At 44.8% G+C, this 26,047-nt stretch overlaps 1 protein-coding gene across 1 annotated transcript in view; it reads right to left on the reverse strand.

Annotated features, from left to right (window-relative positions):
- Window positions 1-26,047, reverse strand: part of SEPTIN8 (septin 8) — a 66,019-nt gene that overhangs the window by 19,562 nt on the left and 20,410 nt on the right. Inside the window, exons 2-4 of the mRNA XM_054036977.1 lie at window positions 14,657-14,771; window positions 8,003-8,198; window positions 6,347-6,533 (exon numbers count right to left, since the gene is read on the reverse strand). Of these exons, the coding sequence (XP_053892952.1) occupies window positions 6,347-6,533; window positions 8,003-8,198; window positions 14,657-14,771 (498 nt within the window). The remainder of the gene's footprint in view (window positions 1-6,346; window positions 6,534-8,002; window positions 8,199-14,656; window positions 14,772-26,047) is intronic.

The following is a 26,047-nucleotide window of genomic DNA, read 5'->3' on the forward strand; positions in this document are numbered from 1 at the left end:
ATGCACAGAAACAACTAAGGGCATCAATTGGCCTGCAGAACCCCTCTGACGGGCGATGACATGCAAGTAATAAAGAGTCCATCTGGGATCTCTGAACTCAGGTAGGGCAAGCAGTTAGCTTTATCTTGTAAACGGAGCAAGTTGATTGGGAAATCATGGAGCGATGATAAACATGGAGCCCCAGGATGCCAGTTTTACAGAGTCACTCTCTAGGGCAGAACGGCACTTTAAATGAATAACTCGGCGTGTTTATCTGTGCCACAGGGAGATGATTTTTTTTTAAGTTCTTTTCTTATTTCTCTACTCGCACCAAGGGAAAAGCTAGACACATTTCAATTCAAATATGCCTCTTCTTGTTTAACAGACATCCAGTCATCTACTATTTACCTAAAATCCAGCTTTGAAGATGTTTCTGGCTGCCTGGAAGTAATTAGATACAGTAGACAACAGCTGGCCGTGAGCTCAGCTGCAGAACAAATGCGGTATTACGGCATGATGGAAGACTTCATGCAAAAAAAACCTTAGCCCTAGAGGAATCTCGAAAATTCAGTACTTAGAGCAAGACACATTATTAAAATCAACATAGGGAATCAAAACTGTATAAGCAAGACCTGACCTCAGCCTGCTAATATGGTACAGCAGAGGTATAACAATCAGATTCCTACCAAAAAACCCCAAGCCCCTTGCTAAACAAGTCTTAGAACTCAAGCCAACGTAGGAACCAAACCATATGAGAGAGAAGAGGATGGTCTAGTGGATAAGGGGCAGGACTGGGACTCAGTAGACTTCTGACCTTGAACTTGATCCTCAGAAGACCTCACTGATGTCAACATCTGTTGTGACTGAACCCTTAGGCTTTGTCTACACTGGAACTTCATAAGGAAAACTTTTGTTGTTCAGGGGTGCTAAAAAAAAACAAAAAACACCTCACTCCACCACCCCCCCCGAAAGACGAAAGTTTTACTGACAAAAAGCACTGGTGCGAACAGCCGACAAAGCTGCTGCCATTTGTTGAGGGTGGAATTTTTTTGTCGGCAGGAGACTGCCGACAAGTAGCAGCTACTCTGCGTGTCCACAGCCGTGTCACTCAAAGCTGCATAGTGTAGGCATAGCCTTAGACTTTCTGATTCCTCAACTGCAAAATGGGGATGACAACATTGACCAGCCTACCAGGAGAGTGTTGAGAGGCTAAATTAATCCAAGCTTGTAAAGCGCTTTGGGATCCTTGGATGGAAGGTGGTGGTGAAAAGCAAAATATCTATACAGGCCTGGATTCAACAGAAGAAAGCTCACCAGTCTCCCCTTTCCTAGTCATTTAAAGACACTGTGTAAGTCTAGGTAATCATTCCATGCAATACAATCACTGTCTGAAGGCTTCGGGAGGCAATGCAATGGTTTAGCCAAGTGACTTAGCCAACTTGAAAAAAATACTTCTTATATACACAATTACAAATGATTAATTTTGGTATGATCCTAGCGGAAGCAGGGGAATGCTCCCGCTATAATTTTTCCTGGCTTCCACACTACCCCGTTGGAATCCCCAGCCCAACTCCCTTTACCTGGATGCCTGCCTGACTGCGAGGACTCCTCTTTCTCTCTCCCGTGCAGCAGAGTCCTTTTAACCCCAAGAAGGCAGGACCCAGGATCCGTGTGGGGCTCAACCCCCAGTTTCATCATCGGAAATTAGAGTGGAGCTACCCTAGGCTCTGTCCTGGAGTACTCTCTCCTCACTGTCCACTTCTCTGCCCAGGGATCACTACTATTGAGTTTTAACCACATACAATTTATTAAACAGCAATTATAAACAAATAAGGACCTGCCTAGGTGGCCAGATGGCTGACTTGGGAGGGCTGGCCTCTCCCCATTGGCTCTGGGGACCTGTCAGTCTCAGGATTCTGACTCCTCTTTGGCCCTTCCCCTTTCTCTTGATATTGGGAGAGGGCCAACAAAAAAAGCTAAGTTTCAGTAAGGGGCCTAAAGCCCCCTTACACAAGGGCCAATTTATAAAGGCAGCAGGAGACGTTAAGGGAAGGAAATGCACGAGGAAAGGAATATAAAAGCGTGGTGGGATCATCACCACCACCACAAAGAACGCCAGGGAAATCACACATGGGCATTCTTGCAAACATACTTTAGAGAACACGTAATGCTGGCATCACACCAGAAGGCAGAGTTTATTAGGGGAAAGTTTTCAGATGCCCTGTGATATTAATGTAACAGCAACTCCGGGGTGCTGGAACAATTTGTATAGTGGGGGTGCTGAGAGCCATTGAACTGAACTGTAAACCCTGTATATGATGGAAACCACTTCAAGCCAGCGGGTACAGCAGCACCCCCAGCACCCCTCATTCCAGCACCTACAGTTACAAGCAAGGCGATCACAAGATGGAAGCCAGTAAGCGGTGCCAAATAAAACGGAGCCAGCTTCTGGGGCCAGCGTGGGACACAGACATCTTCAATCTTCTTCCAGTAAATGTCTGCCAGTAAATGTCTGCCATCCAGGAAAGTGCATCACAGCCACCTTTGGACAGAGGTTGGGTTGGAGAGTGGACCTTAAAAGTGATTCAGAGGGACCCTGGTTACTGCAGAGTCCATGCTCTAGTTTATTCCTGCGCAATGCAAAATTTTGCAGAAATTAATGTTGTGCGCACAGAATTTCTTCCCCCCCCCCCACTGAAATGGCCTGCAGAGATGTTGGCTGCCCCTAGGGGCCTCTGGACCCAGTAGAGCCCAGCTTGCAAACAGAAGACAATGGGGCGTTCCCAGCAGCTGCAGTTCTCAGCACACCCTGAAGGAAGGAGGCAGCGCATGTAGGAAACTCTGTGCAAGCCCGGGACATGGCATCAGGCTGTTTCTCCCTCTGGATCCCTGGCGGGGGGGGGGGGGGGGAGTCCCTGCAGCTGCCTCTGGGGGGTGCGAGTGTCTGGGGGTGGAGGGGGCCATGGCTGCAGGGCCAGTGTAACCATTAGGCAAACTAGGCGGCCGCCTAGGGAGCCAAGATTTGGGGGCGCCAAAAAGTGGTGCGGACTCTGGCAGCTCCCCGACCCAGCTCACCTCCGCCTCCTCCCCTGAGTGGGACGCTGCATCCTGCTTCTTCCCCCTCCCTCCCAGCACTTGCACCGCAAAACAGCTGATTCACACGGCAAGCCTGGGAGGAAGGGGGGAGGAGGAACGCATGCTCTTGGGGAAGAGGCGGGGCCAGGGCAGGGATTTGGGGAGGGATCCAATGGGGCAGGGAGGAGGCGGAGTTGGGGTGGGGCCGGGGGTGGGGCCAGGGGGGCGCAAGGTGGAAGTTGCGTCTAGGGCGCAAAATATCCTTGCACCGGCCCTGCATGGCTGGCCTCTGGGGGGGGTGGGGGGGGTCAGTGTCTGGGCCAGGGAGGGCCCCATTCAAGGTAAAGTGACCTCTGCAGTCCTAGGACAAAAAAGAGGGGTTAGTGGGTTACAGATTGTTGTAATAAGCCATGCAGCCAGTGTTTATCTATTCAGTCCATGATTTTTAGTGTCTAGCACAATTATGAATTTAAGCTCCTGGGCTCATCTTTTGAAAGTGTTGTGCAGGTTTCCTTTGAGGATGAGGACTGGTAGGACTTAGAGTGATTGCTTTGTGAAAAGTTGCTCACCCACAGGTGCAGGGGTGGGTTTTTTGTGTGTCTTTTATCATTTTCCTATGTGAGTATATTTGAGAGCGTAGTGACTGTCTGGTTTCACCCACATAGTTGTTACTGGGGCAGTTAGCGCATTGGATGAGGTATGCCACATGTTGTGATAAGTCTGTCAGACCCCTGGATCTTATAAGGTGTGTTGTGTGGGGGTGTTGATCATTGTAGCAGCAGAGATATGTCTGCAGGTTTTGTATCTGTTGTTCTGGCACAGTCTGGTGCAGCTTTGAGTTGGTGAGTCTTGGTCTGTGGGGAACTTGCTTCTGATGATGCTTTGGAAAGGTTGGGGGGGGGGTATTTGAAGACCAGAAGTGGGGGTTCAGGAAAGATTTCTTTCAGGACGAGGTCCCCAGCAAGTATGGGTTGTAGTTTGATGATACCCCACGTAGATTCCACTGTGGGGTGACAGGGGTGGGGTGTGCTGTCAGAGGAGGGTTTATTTCTGTATTGAAGCAGGTTGTCTCAGGGTATTTGGGTGGCCCGTTTCAGGATGCGAACTACTTCTCTGGTGAAGTGTCCCTTGTTGGTGAAGGCAGTTTTAAGTGCGTGAAGGTGTATATCCCGGACTTTCTCCTTGGATCATATTCTGTAGTATCTGAGTGTTTGGCTTTAAATAACAGATTTCTTCGTGTGTTTGGGGTGGTTACTGGATCTATGAAGGTACGTGCGGTGATCTGTGGGTTTCTTGTATACGTTTGTCTGTTGGGTTCCATTATTAGAGCTGATTACGGTGTCCAGGAAGTTGATGATTGTGTGGGAGTGTTCCAGAGAGAGTTTAATGGAGGGGTGTAGGTTGTTGAAGTTCTGGTGGAAATCTATGAGAGTGTTTAAATCGTCTGTCCAGATGATGAAAATATCATCAATGGATCTCAGGTATATCATTGGTTTCATGGTGCATTTGTCCAGAAAATCTTCTTCAAGGTGGCCCATGAAGGGGTTGGCATATTGGGGCATCATCCTCGTACCCACGGCTGTTGCCATGATTCAAATAAAGCATTTGTTGCTATTATGGGTGAGGATGAAATGGACGAGTTTGACAATGTGTTTGGGGTGGATCTCTGAGGGTTGTCTATTGTCTTGTAGATATTTGAGGCAAGCAGCTATTGTGAGGGATGTTAGTGTTTAGGGAAGTGACATCCATGGTGGCGAGGATGGTGTTCTGAGGGAGGTTGTTAATGTAGCGGAGTTTATGGAGGAAGTCAGTTGTGTTCTGAAGGTCCAATAAAAGATATTACTTCACCCACCTTGTCTCTCTAACATCCTGGGACCAAACACTACAACTACACTGCATACAGGTAGCTATAGACATTTAGCTGGTGATTGAGAAAAGGGATTGGCATCCTAAGTGTTAAATATTCTTCAAGACAAGGAAATCACTTTTTATTAAAAAAGCAAGCTGAATAGGACATCAATGACCTTTCGAGCCTGCTTCCAACTCCCTCACAGCATGCTGACCAAGTAGAAAGTGTGTCAAGAAGCCTTAAATAACTTTAAGCTGCATGAATGTCATGTAAAGAATCACATGACCAGTTGCCACCTAAGGGAGTGACTGCTTGAGGACCTATGTAACGAAATATAGATGTAATCACTAGCTAGACTATAAACAGACCTACTTTTTTGCATTCCTATGACCTTGCTAGGTTATTGACCTTACCATACTTTGAGAAGGCAATATGATACAGGAATTAGACCATTGAGACACATAGGTTCTGTTCCTGCCCCTGATTTGTTGTTTGATCTAGAGTAAGTCACTTATCCTCTTTGACTTACTTTTCCAATATGAATATAGGGACAATTCTAAAGTGCAGCTGTGGTAAGTCAAGTCCATACGTAAAAACATTTTTCCTCAACAATTGCTCCATCTGTATATCCAAGGGCAAAATCTGTTACCCTTAGCAAGAAGTCTGAATTTTTACTGCTTTTTGCCCGTTATCACTACTGACAGGACAATACAGGTAGCACTGCAGTTCCTACAACACAGCTGTGGGACAGCGAGCTGGAGCCTATCCTGGCTTGCCTGTCAGCAAACCTCCTCTCTCCTCCCCTTCCCCCAAAAACAACAATAGTTAACTGGGGGAGGGATAGCTCAGTGGGTTGCGCATTGGCCTGCTAAACCCAGGGTTGTGAGTTCAATCCTTGAGGGGGCCACTTAGGGACCTGGGGCAAAAATCAGTACTCGGTCCTGCTAGTGAAGGCAGGGGGCTGGACTCAATGACCTTTCAGGGTCCCTTCCAGTTTTAGGAGATGGGTATATCTCCATATATTATTATTATAAGTTTCAGTTGAAGACTCCCTTATTTTCACAAGAGATGATGAGCCAGAAACAGCCCAGCTTGACTTTCAGATCCCAAGCGAAGTTAGTACAGTGATGGGCGCAGCAGAAAAACTTGAAATTGACGTTTTCAAACAAATGTCTAGTTTTTTTTGCAAAAAGGAGCAAATTTATATGGAAGATACTGAGAAGAAATGAACACAGAACCCCATGAAACCATCTATATGAAGTCACTGATCAGGCAGATCTGTGCTTTAACCAACCTAGCTCACAGAGCTGTTATAAGAATTCATCAGTTGATGTCTGTGAAGTGGTTTGAGACCCATGTATGGAAGATGTTATGCATTAATTTTGCTTTACATCTAACTGAAAGCATACATTGAAGAGTGGATGCTTGCCTTAAACGCCTTACCTTGCTATCCAGCTTCTTCATCGTTACCAGATCTAAGGATTTGAGCGAGTGCCCAGTTGGAGTGATGAAGTAAAGGCAGACGTGGATTCTTGTGTCATGATAATTAAAGAGAGAACGACGGATTTTCAGCTCTTCTTGCAAGTAGTTTTCAAACTGCGTGTCAATGTAATCAACTACTGGCCTGTAACTAAAAACAGATGCCATTAGCAACAAGAATGCTGAAGTTTAAATGAAGTTGACAGTTTAAAGTTATCATGCATTCTCTCAGCCCCATTATTTTAAAACCATTTACAAAGAAGCATAAAAATTTTTAGCCCTTCACTGGTAACATGCAGAATGTTACATTCACAAGAGCAACTTCTAATCAAAAGGTGTATGGTATTTTCAGAGACTCTGTTGCAGCACAAAAGGGATTAATGCTGGTGGAACTGAAATATGGAAAGCAGACAACTTCCATACATCAAGCTTTGACCAGATTTCAGGTGTAAAGTATCTCGATGTAGTAGCATAGCAATACAAAGAGGAGAATCGAGGAACCCTGAACAGCCTTTACCACTGGATAGCCATGGCAGATTATAACTACTTTGAAAGGAGGCCAATTGAAATTATTGCAAGACGTCTTACAGGGACTTAGACACATAGACTTTAAGGCCAGAAGGGACCATCATGATCATCTAGTCTGACCTCCTGCAAAGGTCACTTGATCCAAACAAGGTGCATGAGCAGTTAAATGGGAGTGGGTGGGAGGAACCAATATCACAAACTGATCATTGTCATCATGGACAATTCCAACTATTCCACAGTTGGTTGGGTTTTTTAACTAGATTTGTAAGAGTTTACGGGTTAGCTAACCAAGCCATCTGAAAGGGAAGAGACTATTAGTCCCTGCTAAAGACAATGGGATGAAACCTGAGATGTGCTGAGCATCTGCAATTCCCACTGACTTCAAAAGGAGCTGCAGATGGTCAGCATCCCTCAGGATTTGGCTTGGTGAGTTTTTGAGTGAGTTAAATAGCTCTTTGGTTTAAGACACAGTTCTGTAGGTTCCCCACTAATCCAGTATCTTTCTGACTCATGATGTGAGTGAGCGCCCCTGAGTAATACGTTTTGGATGGATGGAGTGATAACACAACAAACCCCTCACCATCACTAATAAAAGGACAGATTCTGCACACAATGGGACTCCTCATAGAGCAGGAGACTACTCGTCCTGAGTAAGGGTGGCAGAACCTGGCCAACACTACGAAAGAAGAAGAGGTTAACAGCTTCTTCAACAAGCCTGGAGGAAAGAACCGCTCCTCAGCAGATCTCCTAAGAGACGGTTGGTGTGTCTTTCACTGAATTAAGCAAACAAGTCAGCAGGATTACACTGGATTCTTTAAGACAACTCACAACACGTTACAGTTTTCACTGCCTCACTAACCTCACCCTCTCTCCTTAGCCAAACTCCCTCTAGCATTCTCCCATACTTATTACAGCGGCTCATCCCTGCCCTCTTCAGTCTAATGCGGCCATAATCAAGACACCTCATAATCCAAATGGGAAAATTGGGTGCCCAGGAACAGAGGCTCTGTCTGTAACATTGCAGGGAGAATGACATATGTTAGAACACTAGAGGCTGGTGCAGAAATGGCGACTAGATGGCATGTGACCTGCCTTTCATCTTTATTTATCTGGTCTCCAAACCCCACTGCATCCACGATTGTCAGTTTCAGGTGCACGTTGCTCTCCTGCAGGTCATAGGTACGCGGTCGTAAGCGAACTGCATTCTCGTAGTGACTGGCCTCCTCCGTCTCAAAGGTGGTATTGAAAAGTGTGTTCATTAGTGTGGATTTCCCGATGCCTGTTTCACCTAGGAAGGAAGGGTCACCATTCATTGCAGAGTGGAATTTGTAAAGGGACTTCAGAGTAAATTAATTACAGAGCAGAACAAAAATTAAACTGAGAGAGGTTACTGCAACTCCCCCAAGTTCAGAGAGGTATAATCATTGTGATGTTCCTACTGCCCTATTCCCAAAGGGATCCGATTCTTAATCTTATTTAGCACGTTGCTTCTGTATCACTTTTCATCTGAAGATCTCACAGCACATGCAAACAAAATCAAAGCAAACGTAACCAGAACCCTCTGCTGTCTCCAACCCAGATTTAGAGGCCAAAATGATGAAAGTTAGGAAGAACACAACAACTTACAGGACATTCAGTTCTGATTGATTCTTCATCTCAAATGCTTCTATTCACGAGTTACATTGTACCTGGCTCAATTTTTTCATACCTTTTACAATGTACTCACAAAGCAATAGCTCCAAGTACTTAAAACAGTTAACAATGCAAGTCAGTGCAGTGTGATCTACGTTCTGTGGATCTGTGGCAGAACTACAGGAAATGTCTGCTTAAGTCTTCGGATTCTCTTTTTCTCATAGTGAGGATTTTCATGTGTGTTTTAGCACTGCCCAATGTATTTGGCTTTCGGCTTCCTTTGTTTGGCCTTGTCACTTGTCTCTCTTTGGGGATTTGCACAAGCGGGGCAAGCGTGTTCTCCCTCTGTGAGACAAAAGACTATTTCCACCCTCCCAGGATTTCAGATTTTGACCATTTATGAAACAGAGGAATATGTAATTTTTTTTGGCAGACAGGGCAAAATCCCTCCTTGGAGTAACAGCATGTGAGTCCCAAGTGGTGAATCTGGCCCAGAATGTGGGAGGAAGAGGCCAGGATTGAGAATCCGGGGTGGTCAGAGCAACCTCAGTTGCTTTTTATTTAGTCCTGTGCTGCCTGTTTGTCAATCAGCACTTCCTGAGCGTGCCTGTGGGAATGGAGAGTTTGTGAGCACGCACAATCAGCTAAGCGACTGTCTTGCAAGTGCATGCCTAACTCCCTGACCTACATGTGCATGCAGTGAGCGTGTGCACAGAAGGCGCCCTGGAGCTCAGGCTTCTATGGGTACATCTTGGAGGTGTAGTTTCCAACTCAGGTAGACATACACGTGCTAGCTTTCATCCAGCTAACATGCTAAAAATAGAAGCGTAGCCGTGGTGGCACAAGTGGCAGGACAGGCCAGACGCCCCGAGGACAACCCTGCCTGGGACCCTAGGTACTTACTTAGGCCACTAGCCTCTCCTGCCTCAGCAGCTACAGTTCTATTTTTAGCATACTAGCTCGATCAAAGCTAGTATGTGTATGGCTACCAGAGCTGAAATTTACACCTGAAGCTCAAGTGCAGACATACCCTAAGTATGGAAACCAGGCCTGTTAATACTAGAGATGGTTTCTGGTCATTTTACAGTAGTAAATGCTGCTAGCTAAGTATTAAGAACTCTTACTATGCAACCACTCTACAAACCCTTTCTTTAAGTCTCCAATCAAAGCCAGATCAACCTAACAAATGCCCAGAGGCTTTAAAACGACTTGTTCCTCAACTATACTCTTAATCCTTTCATCCCCAATGTGCCATTAATAAGGGTCAAAGGTTTGTAGAGCTCCCACTGCACAGAAACCCTTAGCCCCCTTCCCTTCACAGAAGTGGACCTGCTAAGTCAGCTTAACCTGTCAGCAAACACATCTGTTCCTCTGTTGTGCATGGCTGGTCTATGGCTGCAGGTCTGCCTTTGCCCAGCCAGACTGCATATCAGACTGCATATCATGGCCCCTCTGCCTGCTCTGCTCTTCTAGCTGCTGCCCCCCATCGAGCCATCTCGAGGGTGAAGATCAGAGGCACCATGAGTTCTTCATTAGGGGTGTGATGAACAAAAGCGTGGGTTGGAGCACGACATGCTGGAAAACGCCCCACTCTGACGCACAGGGTATCAGTACGTGCTGATCAGCAGGCAAATGCATGCAGCATTCAAACAAGGAAAAAGGGAAACACTGCTTGGGTGTTTTATTTATTGAGAACCCAATGCAAATCCCATTCAAAAGGCTTAAAACACTCCTTAGATCTGGCTTGGTATATATAAATCTTCCAAAATATTCCCAGGCTGCACGTTACAGAGAGCAGGAAATGGTGCTGCATGGCGCGAGAGTGGCTGCGAGGCCACACATCAAGCAGAACCAGCCAAGTTGGAATCACAAGGAGATAAGCAAAAGAAAAAGTTGCCTCAGGCGCCGATCTGAAGCCACCCAGGCAAACTTCTGAAGGAGAGATGAGCTGCCCAAATGCAAAGAGGGGCTGGAATGTTTTGAAATATGAGTTAACAAAAGCCTCAGCTGGCTGGGGAGATCTGGTGATAGAATCCAGAGAGGGTGGAACGCCTAAGCTGTAGAGATGGTTTCCTCCTATAGATCTCTTGATGTACAGAGCTTACTTACTCATTTTCCCCTCCCCCAACATTGCGTTGTTGCCCTTATTCACACGCTCCAAACCACGTTAGCATGGTTTGTGACAAAGGTAAAGCAAGACTAACAGACATTTGTTTGGGGCTGGGGCTGTTAAACCAATGTCACATATTTTGGTCTTGCAGGCCACATACCAAGTGCCATATTGCTGTACAGTCTTGGCAGAGCGTTGCCCAGGAGCAAGGCAGCAGGGATCCGTTGGTTTAGCATCATCCCCCTCTCCTAATGCATCATCTGTGCAGGAAGAGCTAGAAGAAATCTCTGCCAAGTTGAATAATTTAGATAAGCAGAGGGATGGAATGTGAAGTCAAATGGGGACACCAGAGACAGGCTCAGTGGGAAGAAGACTATAAAACTAAGAAAATTAATAAAGGAAAGTTGAGGGTCTCTCCCAGGCCAGATTCCCCAGATGAATAATGATCACATGCACTGCCCACACACCAAGGCAAACTGTACAAGATAGAATGGACAAACCTTAGTGCTACATTTTCAGCATTGACGGGCCACCATTTTAACTTTACTAGGCATGCCCCTTCCTGGCCATCGTCTTTTGGAACTGATAAAGAGAGTCTAAGGTGCACCGATCAGCTGAGTTGAACCGACGTGGTTATGGGAGAATGGGATAACTGGCAAGCTGCTAGACTACAGAGGCACCTAAGACTGATACAAGGTTTTTATTTTAGACCTAGCAGGTTCTGGAACCCTTCTGCTCCCACCTTGGCGAACAAATTCTGCGTGGAATATTTATACTGTAGATAGAATGGTGGAGAGCCAAATACTGGATCTCCCAACAATGGCTAAATGCCATGTGAAGGAGACAAAAACCAACTGATGAGCCAAACCCATCTGGCAGGGAAGTCATTTGGAAAGCTCAGGGCTGACCTATCCAAAGTCTGTCAGGAAGCACTGACTTTCTCCCAGCATTCTCCTGTCCAGGTTGGGTCAGGACTGGGAGGAAGAATTTGTAATAGCAGTCAACACTGTAATTGGGTTCTTCTCTCTTTGCCAGGGAACTATAGGAAATTTGATGATCTCTCCCACTGTTTCATAGATTTAAAGGCCAGAAGAGGCCACTGAATCATCTAGTCTGACCTCTTCCCCCCTCAAAAAATAAATGTGGCGATTACAAATGCACGGTCTTCTGCTGCTGGCACACTGCATTTGAAGAATGACATTATAAAGCCCAGGGTAACATCCTTGCTTGATGTTAAACTCTGGGTACAAGCAATGCTGTTTACTTGGGGTTTGGGTATGAAAAAAAAAAAGTGTAGGTAGGGAGTTCCTAAAGGGGTCAGGATCAGAATAAAGGAAGTATTCCACTGCCCACTCTATGTAAAGCTGTATCCAGTCTGGGCAGGAAGAGATCTTGGAACACATTTCAGATATTGAAAATATCACTTCCCCTGCCTTGATCACTGGTCCAGAGCCAGTGCTGGGAAGAAGTCTCTGCCCCCAAAAGCATTTCAACTGTTATTGCAGGTTGCAGTAACTTTAAGCCTAAAATAAAAGCATGCCAAGCAAACAAACAAAAAAAATCATCTGCAAGCCAGCACTCCCAGGCATCACCAGAAAGGACTGGCTTCAAGCAGTCTGTGTGGCATCAGCTACTAGAAACATGCACAAATTGAAAGGGAAAAAGTAAAATTATAATGAGATTATTGTAAGATCTGTTCTCTAGCAACCGGCCAGCATGCTTAGAGATAACTGTTTTATGCTGAAGGCAAACAGGAAATTCCATCTTTCTTTGGGGACAGAAATGGACCCAATTCAAAACTCTGGATTCACCCACCCACAAATTCTGTGAAAGTTCCAGTCTGGACCCAGCTCAGCTATAAAGAATTACTATTTCTAGCTGAAGTGATAGTGATTCTTAAGCCTGCTATCAGCCACTTCATTTCCCCATCCTCAAATCCATACGTCTAAGGCCCTACCAGATTCATGGTCCATTTTGTTCAATTTCACAGTCATAGGATTTAAAAAATGTCATTATTTCAGATATTTAAATGTGAAATTTCATGGTGTTGTAATTGTAGGGGTCCTGACCCAAAAAGGAGTGGGGGGGGGGTCCACAAGTTATTGTAGGGGGTTGCGGTATTGCTACTCTTATTTCTGCGCTGCTACTAGCGGCAGCACTGCCTTCAGAGCTGGGTAGCTGGAGCGTGGTGGCTGCTGGCCGGGAGCCCAGCTCTGAAGGCAGAGCCGCCGCCAGCAGCAGCGCAGAAGTAAGAATGGCATAATATGATATTGCCACCCTTACTTCTGCGCTGCTGCTTTCAGAGCTGGGCCCTCAGTCATCAGCCGCCCCTCTCCAGCTGCCCAGCTCTGAAGGCAGAAGTAAGGGTGGCATGGTATGGTATTGCCACCCCTACTTCTGTGCTGGTGCTGGTGGGGTGCTGCCTTCAGAGCTGGGGGCCTGGCCAACAGCCGCCAGCCGCCCAGCTCTGAAGGCAGCGCAGAAGTAAGGGTGGCAATACCATGACCCCCCTAAAATAACCTTGTGACCCCTCACCCTCTTTTGGATCAGGACTCCCAGTTTGAAAAGCACCGGTCTCCCCCGTGAAATCTGTATGGTACAGGGTAAAAGCACACAAAAGACCAGATTTCACCGGGGGAGACCAGATTTCACCTTCCATGACACATTTTTCATGGCCATGAATTTGGTAGGGCCCTACATATGTCCCACATCAGCTCAGGTACAGAAGCTAATTCCGTTTGTCCTCCCATCGTGATCTGGCTGCAGCTAAAACAACCCATGCTTAGGGATGGGCTGGAAATTATTTTTTTTCATCTTTTGAACATTTTTGAGAATTTGAAAGATCTTCCTGTCCCAAATTTGGTTGAAAGGTCAAAGTATCAAAAACTTTTGTGGACCAACAATCCAAAAAAATCCCCCAAAAGAAAAACCCAGTTTTGGCCAATTGAAACGTTTTGTTTGATTTTTTAAAAAATATTTCATTTCAATTTCAACCACTTTTAAAAATCTAAATTTCAAAACAAAAGGTTGCTTTGAACCGGAAAACTGGAATTTTTCATTAGAAAAAATGTCGATGTTTTTGGAACTTTTGAAAAATACGTTTTGAGTTGAAAAATTCATCAAAACCTTTCCCACAAAAAGTTTCAGGTTAGATGAACTGGCATTTATTGCCCAAAAAAGTTTAATAATAAATAACATTGTTATTAATAATTATAAATAAATCATAATAATCCCTGCCCAGCTCTATATATGTGGAATATTTCAACAGAAAAAAACCCTTCAACTATCTTTACGAAGAGGAACACGGTTTCCCTCATGAAACAATAAAACACGACATTATGTTAACGGCAGTCTGGACTTCTGAGTGCTATTGAAATGGCTGCCACCTTGGCCAACACACTCGGGACTGAATTAGGGATCTCCAGAGCTGCTACAACTACAACTGAAGAGGATGAGAGTCCATTACAGCCCCATCTAGAGAGCTTTAACTCTGGAGATCTATTTTGAGGGGAACCTGTAACACACACTTACCAGTGGTTTACACTATTCCCAGATCTACTACAGACTTGTTGTTACACCTTCGGAAAGTCATGTAAGGACAAAACTTTCCAAAAGTGCCCACTTATTTCGAGTGCCTAGCGCATGATAGGCCATTGGCAGAACACCCACAACTCCAACTGATATTGAACACAGCTGAAGGTGCTCAGAGCTTATGAAAAGCAGATCAGTGGCATCCAAAATTGGGCCTACAGAATAAGCTAGCACTTGTGAAAATTTAGGCCTATATGGTTTGCCCAAGGCCACACAGCGAGTTTGTGACAGAGCACTGAACTGAACAATTTTGGCCTTAACTTCTTTGCATTTTCCATGTAAAATTCCAGTAATGATACTTATCTCTCTTTGTGACGTGCTCCGACATCCATGGATCTGATGTGCTACTAGATTATTATTTATTGTATTACTACTACTAAGAATTTCCCTAGTCTATGGTAAACTCTGCTTACCCACACAGAGGATGTTGAAGCTGAATCCTTGTGTGACAGATTTGCTGACAAGCTGATCTGGGAGACTATCAAATCCAACATGGCCCCCCAGGGAAAGATTCCGCTTCTCTTCATTCTGTTAAAGCAAACAGAGTCAGTTTAGCCAGAGCGCATTAAAAGAGAGTCAATAGCACAAGGGCTAAGGAATAAAAATCACAAGAAACGTTACCATCGTACTCGAGGCAGCGCGTATTTCCGAGTCACTGAGGTAATCCTAACTCTACCCGCACAGAGGTTTATTATGTTTTGATATCCACATTCCAGACATACTGGTAATTATAGCCAAGCATCAGTAGAAAAAAAACCCTAATCTTAACAGGGAATTATCTTAAAGAGACAGCACACTAAACTGCTGAGCCACTCTGGAAGAAAAAGTCAGGGCAAGATTCAGCTGCGTCCAGCTTGTGGAGAATAAAGCAGGAAAAAACCATCTTCCCATGTTTTTCGATCACTTCCCTCCCCCTTTTATGTTCTGAAAGGTTCCTGCACTGAATTATGTCAGAGCTAGTCTGGAGCTCCTTCACAGCCCTTGATCTTTTTCCTTTGGCTTTGCCGTAAGCAGCTTTGTTCAATCACACTTCCAGGGGTACGTGTTACAAGGGGAGGCAAATGAACCCTCTCACCTCACCATCTGTGACCACACCAGTTCCTCTTCTTCTTCAGTTGTTCCTGTCTCTCCCACCATCCCCCCATGCATACACCTTACAATCCCATCTGTCTCCTTCCTCCCCAAGTGGAAGAAGAAGCTGGTCACTTTCACTGGAAGCTTTGTTTAGAAATAAATAAATAGGATCGACACAGGAGGAAATAACTCAGAGTAATAAAATGTCTCTCTCAATAAATCACAGACAGACAGAAAGGCATGAAGCCTCCAGTCTGCTCCAGCAGGGATGCACATTCTACTCTTTGTGGATTTTACTCTACTGTGCCCGGGGGTCTGAGTAAATACACACAAGCAAGAAAGTCATCAGCCCAGCAGAAGACACAGGCCAAACTCCTGATGGCATAACCAATCAGCTCCAGGCTTCAATAAACTAGCATTTGTTTTCACGGGGGCTGAATTTGGCCCAGGGACTCTACAGGATTATTATCTTTCCTAATAGCTTAAGCCTATCAGTCCCAGAAATTGACAAACATGCTTGCAGTTCTATTCACCTTGCAAAGTTTACCTCTCTGCCTGCCAAAGGCATCCAATGGAATGCATAACAAGGACACAGAGACTTAGCACAGACACTGCCTGCCACTGCACACAGAAAAACGAAAAAGAAAATTGTCTCAATTGAAAATCCAGAACCACTGTTACTAGTTAGGAAAGTACATAAAAGGGCTGAACTCAGCCCTGGGATAAGCAGACTAGTTATTGGACTCAATACAGGAGTAAGGGGGTGCAGTTCTGTGCCCTGTGTTACACAGGAGGTCAGTCTAGATGATCTACTGGTGCCTTCTGGCCTTAAAATCTATGGGACATTGATTCCACTAGAATCAATGGACAAGGGAAATTGCATCCAGTATCCTTAGTTCAAGTGATTCAGAATAGAACTGTTGCAAAGTGTTTATTTTGTATATATCTGTTTAGATTTACAATCAACTTTCACCTTGTCTCCACACAGCCAAATAACACTACTAAAACCAACTGAGCAGACCACTGAATTTACAAATTGTTTTTTCTTTTCATTTTCAAGTTGCCACTAAAAGCAGTTAGACCTAATGGAGAAGCAAATGTCCAGAAATGTTATTTTAGGGTACTGCTTATTCAGTTTCATCCTAACTTTTCCTTTGTGGAATTACACATTTGCTGTTGTGACATACACCTCTACCCCGATATAACACGAATTCGGATATAACGTGGTAAAGCAGTGCTACGGGAGGAGGGTGGGGGGCTGCGCGTTCCGGCGGATCAAAGCAAGTTCAATATAACACAGTTTCACCTATAACACGGTAAGATTTTTTGGCTCCCGAGGACAGCGTTATATTGGGGTAGAAGTGTATTTAAATGCAGCATTTATTTTTTACATTACAAGCACAGGGCGGAAAAGATAAGTGTCTACTTATCTGATCAGGTTTTTCTGCTCCTGTTCCCATCCCCCACTACTCTGCCCTGATGTTCCAGTGTGTAACATAGCCAGACGACAGAAGCCATGCACTTAGAATAAAGTTAATAGGCTGTCATGTTTTAAAATATATTCCCATGAGGGAGGGGAAAGTTCTAAAAGCAGTAACTTGAAATTCATTCTCTCTGTGGGAGCAAGATTCCTAAACAAAAGATTAACTTGTTTAATTTCACCTCAAGTCAAAGTTGTCTTCAGTCCTGCTTTGGGGAGAATAAATAAATATTTTCTTTATTTAAAAAAGACTTTTAATTACAAGAGGAACTTTTGAATGGCTGAGGCAGCTACCACATTTGAAATAAGACACTGAACCTTCTTTTCTGTGGGTGTTGATCTGTTTTTGTTACTGTCTTTCAGACGAAAATTATCAAAATGCTCTCCCTGGAGCAGAAAGACAATCTGACCATAATTGTTTGTTCTCCTGCAATCAATTCCTGTTTAATCTATCAGTATTGATTGTTCTCACCAAACAACGAGGAAGAAGCCATCACCAAAAAAATCCCCTTCGAGAGAGATGGTGTCTATTCAGACTCAAATGTGGTCAAGTGCTTAGACACCATTTCCCACTGTTTATCAACTAAACCAGGACCTGCATTCAGAAATAAATCATGTTCTCTCTAAGCCAAGGGTCGGCAACTTTTGGCACGCGGCTCGCCAGGGTAAGCACCCTAGCGGGCCGGGCCAGTATATTTACCTGCTGACACGGCAGGTTCGGCCGATTGCGGCCCCCACTGGCCGCGGTTCGCCATCCCGAGCCAATGGGGGCGGCAGGAAGCCGCGGCCAGCACATCCCTCGCCCGCGCCGCTTCCCGCCGCCCCCTTTGGCTCGGGACAGCGAACCGCGGCGAGTGGGGGGCCGCAATCGGCCGAACCTGTCAATTCAGCAGGTAAATAAAATGGCCCAGCCCGCTAGGGTGCTTACCCTGGCAAGCCGCGTGCCAAATGTTGCCGACCCCTGCTCTAAGCCATGGTCACTTGGCCTATAAACACATTGTACGCAGGTGTTGAACTTCCCCTTCTTTCCTCCACTAATTGGCCAGGCTAGTCAGAGATTATACTAGTCTAATCTTTCAGGCCTTTGGCTTATTTTACAGTTCTTACTTTGCATCTCTTTCCATGGTGACAGGTTTCAGAGGGGTAGCCGAGTTAGTCTGTATCAGCAAAAAAAACAAGGAGTCCTTGTGGCACCTTAGAGACTAACAAATTTATTTGGGCATAAGCTTTCGTGGGCTAGAACCCACTTCATCAGATGCATGGAGTGGAAAATAGAGGAGCAGGTATAAATACATGAAAGGATGGGAGTTGCCTTACCAAGTGTGAGGTCAGTCTAACAAGACAATTCAATTAACAGCAGGATACCAAGGGAGGAAAAATAACTTTTGAAGTGGTAATGAGAGTGGCCCATCTCACACCTTCTTGTCTATTGTCTGAAATGGGCCCCTCTCATTACCACTTCAAAAGTTATTTTTCCTCCCTTGGTATCCTGCTGTTAATTGAATTGTCTTGTTAGACTGACCTCACACTTGGTAAGGCAACTCCCATCCTTTCATGTATTTATACCTGCTCCTCTATTTTCCACTCCATGCATCTGATGAAGTGGGTTCTAGCCCACGAAAGCTTATGCCCAAATAAATTTGTTAGTCTCTAAGGTGCCACAAGGACTCCCCATCTCTTTCCATGTCACTTCATTTCTAGCCATGTCACGGAGCTGGGTGCTGCAGTACATTAGCATACTCAGCTCTCACTCCAGAAGACACTGGTTCAACTCCTAACAGCAGGAGTAAGGAGAGGTCTCAACCCTCCCGTCACATTTTGGCATGATTTGTAGTCTTGGCCCAAAGACGGTCTAGTGGGAATACATCCCATACCTGAGAACCCCCTGCCTGCCAATGCATTTCAGGCATGAGCTGCCTGTCAAGGCCTCGTCTACACTATGGAGTTAGGTGGAGGGATAGCTCAGTGGTTTGAGCATTGGCCTGCTAAACCCAGGGTTGTGAGTTCAATCCTTGAGGGGGCCACTTAGGGATCTGGGGCAAAATCAGAACTTGGTCTTGCCTAGTGAAGGCAGGGACTGGACTCGATGACCTTTCGGGGTCCCTTCCAGATCTATGAGATAGGTCAGTCTCTCTCTCTATTTTTTATATATATAACTCTAAGTGTATACCCCACGACATCAGCCGAAGGGCAGTGGGTCTCCAGCTGTGAGCCCCACACAGAGCTGACAGCCAACAGGCGATGTAAGTAACGCAGTGTCTACACAGATACTGTGTCACCCTAATTATGTCAACCTAAGCGCTACGCCTCTCGTGGAGGTGGAGTTATTAGGTCGGTGTAGTGGGCGACTTACATCGGCGGGAGCAATGTTGTAGGTAGACCCTTACGTCAACCTAACTCTGTAGGGTAGCCCTAGACAGGCACCTCAAGCCTGAAATGCATTGGCAGGCAGGGGCTGCTGTTCCCAGGCATGGGATATATTGATAGTCCGGAGCTTGCCCACCATCTGCCTGCACTGTGCTTGGCCAGTTGTTCTTAGTCCATTTTCATAAGCACAAAATTAATGCACAAAATTTTTTCAAGAAAAATTACACATTTCCTCTCCCCTGCCCCCTTTCTGCGCCTTCCTCAAATTGCTGTTTATGTTTTGTCCTAGTGTTTGCTCTCTCTCTTTTCCTCTTGCTTCTTACAAGGAACACACTGTGACAGGGACTAGCAAAAGCACCATCTGGACAGCTAAAGAACTCCTTGAGGCTTCCACCCACATTCACTCCAGCCTCTCAAAGCTGGCTTCCCTTTCCCCCTATCCACATCCCTTAGAGAGAATCCTCCCCCGACTTGGTCACACAGGTTAAGATATTATCAGGTAGAGTCACTCTGATGCAGAGACAATGTGGCAGGAAAGCATATTGCTTCCACAGAAAATGGACTGTTATGGCCACGTGTGGGGGGTCAACCAAGCCTAACCAAAAACATACACCAGAAGTTTAAGATGCTTTCCATAATCACCACTGTCTGGAAAGGAAATAAACAAGGCTGCCTGAGAGCTATGATTAGAATAAGAATGCCCCCAAAAGACTTGAGACATGTTCCTAGGCAACAGCTGGCATCACTAGGACTGATTTTAAAGCAGGCTCTAGCAAGGCCAAGCTAAATCAAAAACTAAATCATGCTCAGGAAAGGGAAGGAGAAAAGCCAAATCCCCAACGGCTTTTCTTTTGCTTCTCTTTGTAATGTTTAGTTGCAGGACAGTATGTGTCCAGAAAGGAGGTGCATTGCACATGCCCTGTTAAAACACCGAATCTCTAAACTGATGGTGAGGTTAAAAATACAGTCAATGGCAAAAATGTGTCCAGTATTGTTGTGATGTTGTTGTTTTTCTCTTTTTATTTTTCTCAATGGTGACATAATCTGATCCCCTTTGAGCAGGGGATTGGACTAGATGACCTCTTGAGGTCCCTTCCAACTCTGATATTCTATGATTCTAAATCCAAGATTCCGTTGCCACTGTAGGCAAAGCAGAAGTCAGCTGAATCTACTAGGAAAGAAAACAACCATTGCATTGCTGATACAGACTAACACGGCTACCACTCTGAAACAATGCATTACTGTTATCCAACCATAGTCCCACTGCTGCAGCTACCTAGGAGGCATTAACAGTATGGCAAGGGCTGGTGATTTGTTTGATTTTTCTATGGCAAGCCTCCAGTGGCTTTGATTGGAAAGGTAACTCAACCACCAGTTTAAAAAAAATAAAAAATAAAAAAATCACACTTCAGCTGAAATATATTTAGTGTGTGTGTGTGTGAGAGAGAAGTACAAACAAAAATTAATATAAAGGACAGAGATTAGAGAAAAAGGAATATTTTTCTGTATTTTTTCCAGTTTGCTAACTTTGTGCTCTTCACAGCTCTTTGTCTAGAATCATTTTCCCTGTATAGTCAGTTTCTCTTGTTGTTTGGATAGATCTTTCATATAAACAACAAAGGAGAGGAAGACTTTTTTTAAAATATAGGAAACTGATTATCAAAGTACCATGACTAGTACAGTACCTGAAACTATTTGTATCTCTTTTTTAAGATGGCTAGATTTCAAATGTACAGTCTTCAACACATCTGCTTTCACCACACTACCAGGTAATCTCAATGACCCATTAATGCAGTTCTAACAGTAATAAAGGTGGGTCCCATCAGCTTGAAAGTGACACAGATGATCCAACAGTGACCAAAGGTGTCTAGGTGCTTCACAGAAGAAATACACAACCCCTACCCCAAAGAGTTTACAGTCTAAATTGTAGGTGTGACAACTAATAGAGGTGACAAATAGTAAGGAGGCAACAGAGCTTTTACAGAAGCCAAAAAGACAAATAAAAATGTTTCCTTGGCCGTTTTTAAATCCAGTGGAAACCGTATTATATTTGATCCCCCTGCCAGGTCTGCAACCCAGACAATGCAGAATTGAGCTAATGCAGAAGAGACAGGACGTGAAACTGACTAGCCTGTTTTCACTGCAATGGAAAATGGAAATAGACAGTATAAAAGAGTAAAGTTAGATATTTAAACTGTAATAGCTACGGTGTCATTGGTATCCTACAAGGAAGGAAATCAGCCCCTGATCCCGCAGCTCTTACTCAAATCGTTAGTCCCATTTGACTAGTCCAAGCAGCCGCATCTTCTGTAATGCTTCTGTTCTTTGGTACCAACAGCAGCTAAGGAGAATTACTACTTTCATTCACAAACATACGGAAGAGGGTGTGCAGGGAGAGGTCCAGATAAGTTTTCCCACTTCTGACAAGCCAGGCCTTCCTGGGGCTATGGAGACCCTTCCTCCAATTTATTCACATCCCAATCAGCTTGCAGTGGGTCTGTGAATAATTCTGAGGCTTTAGCCTGTTCCTCTTAGATGAGAAAAAATACTTTTTGTAAGCTTTGCAACATGGTAATTATTCACTTACTACAGCTCTGCAATACACCAACTCCCCCAATGAAAGGCTGGCAGTGTTAAATAACATCCTCCCAGTCACTTAGTGCCCCAATGAGAGGCTGCCATCGGCATTTTACTCAGAGCCTTCGAATGTGCTCTTTGAAGATTTTCTATGCCTTGAGATATTATTTGGAGTTTTACCAGGGACACTAAAGGCTTATTTGTATTAAGAACCTATGATTTGGTGGGGAACGAAATAATTATCAGAAGATCGGGATCAAATTCATTAACAGCTCCAAAGTCCTATAAATATTTTAACTAAGTCAATCTTGCCAGAGAATCTCTGAGTGAGCTGCACGTATACCATTTAAACTGCACAAACAGGCAGCCTTAGTTTCATAATGCTGTGGCTGAGGCTGCCAGAGGAAACTTCATGACACCAACCATTGGCCAGAAGGAAATGGATTTCTTCCTATGTTTTGGTTGTTTGGTCGTCAGGACAAGGACCCCACAGGTGAAGTACTGAGCAAACTTTTGGCAGTATAAATAAAACCATTAATAACAATAAATTTGCAAAACACTAGGGATAACTGATCAAGACAGGCCGAGAAATATACCATTTCAAACCAGTATCCACTCGCTCAGCCATCTGAGCAGTTATATGCCTCACATACACACTGTGGGTGAGGTAATACCTTTTATTGGACCAACTTCTGTTGCTGCAAGACACAAGCTTTTGAGCTCCCCAGAGCTCTTCAGGTCTGGTCTTATACAAACTGACATTCATACATTTGTCTTGATTATAACACATCCTCCCCCAGCACCTCTTGCAACTAGAAGATCACACCTACTGACTTTTGAAGGCTACAAAAAGGGACACAGGGGAGAAGGAGGTATAGAGTCACACTTTTAACTACTACTTTAGGTGCATCCATGCCCCCACCAAGAAGACATCAAAGCCTTAATCTAATGGATTCAAACAGTCTTTGAGGGCTTGTCTACCCCACGCAGCTTTTAGCAAAAAGTCGCTAAAAGTCAGCATGTGTAAACGCTCTTTGTCAGTACTTTGTTGACACTTTTGTCGACAAAATACATCCAGCCCCACAAGCGGCGTTAGCTTTGTCAGCAGGAAAGTGCTCCTACCAACAAAGCCACGTTCACACTGCCACTTGCATCGGCAAAACTTTTGTCTTTCCGGGGGGGGAGTACCCATGAAAGACAAAAGTTTTGGACAACTTCGCAGTGTAGACATACCCTAAGGAGAGCTAAGATTTCATTAAGAATAGAGTGGAAAAGGTGATAAGTATTTTACTACAAAACAGAGACTACACTCTAAAGTAAATACAGTTGGGTGTGGGGAGGTGTAGTGTATCAGAATTCAGCAGTATTCCCTTAAATAGTTTGCAAGCCGTCTACTAGTCCCCACTGTCTTCTATGTCTCAGAAGCCACTGGTGCAGCAGCGTGCATGTGTAGCCAGGCCTTATACACTGTAGATAGTCAGCAGACACAGCTATTTGGACCCCATTTTGCCTGTGTGGTTCCTTTCTGTTATGTTTGTGGTGTGATTTGCTCTTTACACCCAAGAGGAACAAATCACTGACAACAGAAAGCAGGTGTTGCTATAAGGCAGTAGCTCCTCACATTTTCCTGTCACAGCCTCTTCCTACTCATGTCCTGGATGCCGTTCCCTTGGACATCTGCCATCATCTCTCCTTTTGCCCGCCACCCAACCATTCCTCTCTTTTTCCCACATATATTTTTTTCTTGCATTCTCCCTCCTCTTTCCCCTGCTCACCTGAAATCTCCCTGCTTCTCAGGAGGTGCGAGGCATCCATCAGCAACTTCCTCAGAGTGAGACGCATGCACTCTTGCGCTGAGAGAAGTATCATGGAAGCCAAGCAAATGCAAGATTGGGTTGATGTGCAACTACCTGAGCCTGCACTGCTGTACAGGTGAGCTGCATGCATGTGACCAGCTGCATTCAGAGGCCTATCGAGGAGCAAGGAGTGTAGGAAGGTGGCCTTCAAGGAACAACCTTAGCAGGGCTATTTTCAAAGCCCAAAGGGTCCAATTCTATGAGGTGTTGACTTCCACTACCATTTTAGGAGCTGAGGGCCTTCAGCACCTCGTAGGATGTAGCCTCTGCTCTCTACTGTCACCAACTGGCCAGAAACCATATCATTAATGAAGGTGAACATTTTGTCCTTTTTCAAAACAGAAAGTGCCCAAGGAGAGGCTGCACCAGAAAAAGGTCAGAGGGACCAAACCAGGAAGCTTTTGAACGAAGGGGTGGGCATCAGACATTCGACATACTAACACGCCTCAGCTAGCAGGAAAAGGTAATAAAGGAACAAAGAGAAAAAATAGCAGCAGCCAGTTTGGTTGTGGCCCTTTAATGAAGTAAGATGTAGTTTTCCTGCTCCCAGACTCTTCCTGTTTTCATCCCCAAATGAGCATCAATTTCAAACTCCATCATCCCATTTTCCAGCCCCTACTCCCAAGAAGATTCTTTTCACTGCAACAGGTGCACTTTATAGGGAACGCCAACATCAGACTAACTCTGCTTCCTCTCGCGTGTACCATTTCCCCAGCAGGCCTCTGGCGAAGAAAGGACTCGTGCTGTCTTATGCCTGCCGTGGATCTGACCTGTGGGTTCTCAGAAATGCAGGTGGCAGTGTGTGCAGGGCAGTACTCAAAAGGGACTATCAGCAGAGACTCACCTGAAAAAGTCCTCCTGCTTTACTTGACCTAAAAATCTGGTCTTTGCCAACTGCCAGTTTTAATCTTAACCTCATTTTAATGAGAAATGCTGTTTGACAACTGACACTTGTGTTTTTAACAGACAACAACCCTGACACTTTTAAACGATTTTGTTTTTTTCTTAATGCGGCAGCTCAAAGCAAAAAATAAGCAGGTGCCACATGCCCAATTTATTTGTTTAAGTCTGATGCCCAATATGTTCTTTAAAATCTTAGTCCCTACTCTGGCAAACACATGAGCAACTTGCAAGTAAAGTTTTGAGGATCAAGACCTAATATCTAAATCCTGCAGCTGTTACTCAGGCAAAACACCACAGGAGTGAGAACTGTTGGGCTTGGACCCTAAGGGATTATATAAATGTGGCACTTTCTTGTTTCTAAAACTCCCCTCTCCCCCCTTCTACGGCAAACTAAAGCATGTGAAACAAAGACAAATAGCAGGCAGTTTTCCCAGGCAAAAGCATCACAAAAAAAAAATGGTTCTTTTTCATAATAAATAAAAATGGCTTTATTTTAAGAAAGTCCCAGATTGTAAATTTAACAGGTACAGGGTTCACCACCAATGAGCCCAGCCCTTGAGAACACTCCCTGCAGTGTCGTCATGGCTTGGAAGAATAAAAATCAGAATAAAATCGCTGACCGCCTTAACTCCAGCCAAGGTGTCTAATTAGAACTAAGGTTGCCAATTTTGGTTGGACGTTTTCCTGGAGATTTAAACCCATGACATAATCTTTAATTAAAGATTAATCTTTAATTCCTGGAGACTCCAGGCCAATCCTGGAGGGCTGGCAACCCTAATTAGAACACGGTTGAGACTGCAGCATTCCAAGAGCTAATCCGATAATTGGGAGGACGAATGGTTGGACTGGAACGGAGTCCTCTAGTTTCAATGCCAGGAAACTGTGACAAGTTTCACTGACAGCCATGTTTAAAGCTTGCATCTCTGAGCCTGTCTGTTTACGCTTTCTTCAGTAAAACAATGGAAGCCAACCCCACACAGTCACTGCGTTGCATTGAAGGGCTTCTCCAGCTCGGAAACTCTCATGGACAGAATATGTTTTCATTTACAGAGCGCCCTCGGTCCTAGGGAAGTAGGTAAGAGTTACATGTGCATAGTGCAGAATTTGGCCCTTAGAGCCAGCAAGCAGCCCAAGAGCCCGGATTCAAACACAATCACACCAGGAGCTGAATTTTGTAGCTTGGGTAAGCTATAAAATTGGTATCATTAGCCCAGCACTCATCAGTACCCTGTAACATCAAATGTATTATGAGGTTTGTTCTTTTGTATTACAGTAGCACCCGGGGGGGGAGGGGGCAGTCAGGGATCATGGCCCCTTGTTGCAAGCACTGTACAAAACACATAGCGAACAGATGGAGCAAAGAGTTTACAGTCTAACCAAACTACAGTGTGAACAGGATACAAGGAGAAACTAATGTGAAGGAGACAGATTGCAGTTCCCAGCCCTCAGTTATTCAAAAACATGAGATGAAAAGAAGGAGGGAAGTTATATTTTTATATACAAAATATCCCTTAGGTGCCATTTCTGGGGCCAAACCTGTGAGGTTC

This window comes from Malaclemys terrapin, chromosome 8, assembly GCF_027887155.1.
Source record: "Malaclemys terrapin pileata isolate rMalTer1 chromosome 8, rMalTer1.hap1, whole genome shotgun sequence".
NCBI classification, from domain to species: domain Eukaryota; kingdom Metazoa; phylum Chordata; order Testudines; family Emydidae; genus Malaclemys; species Malaclemys terrapin.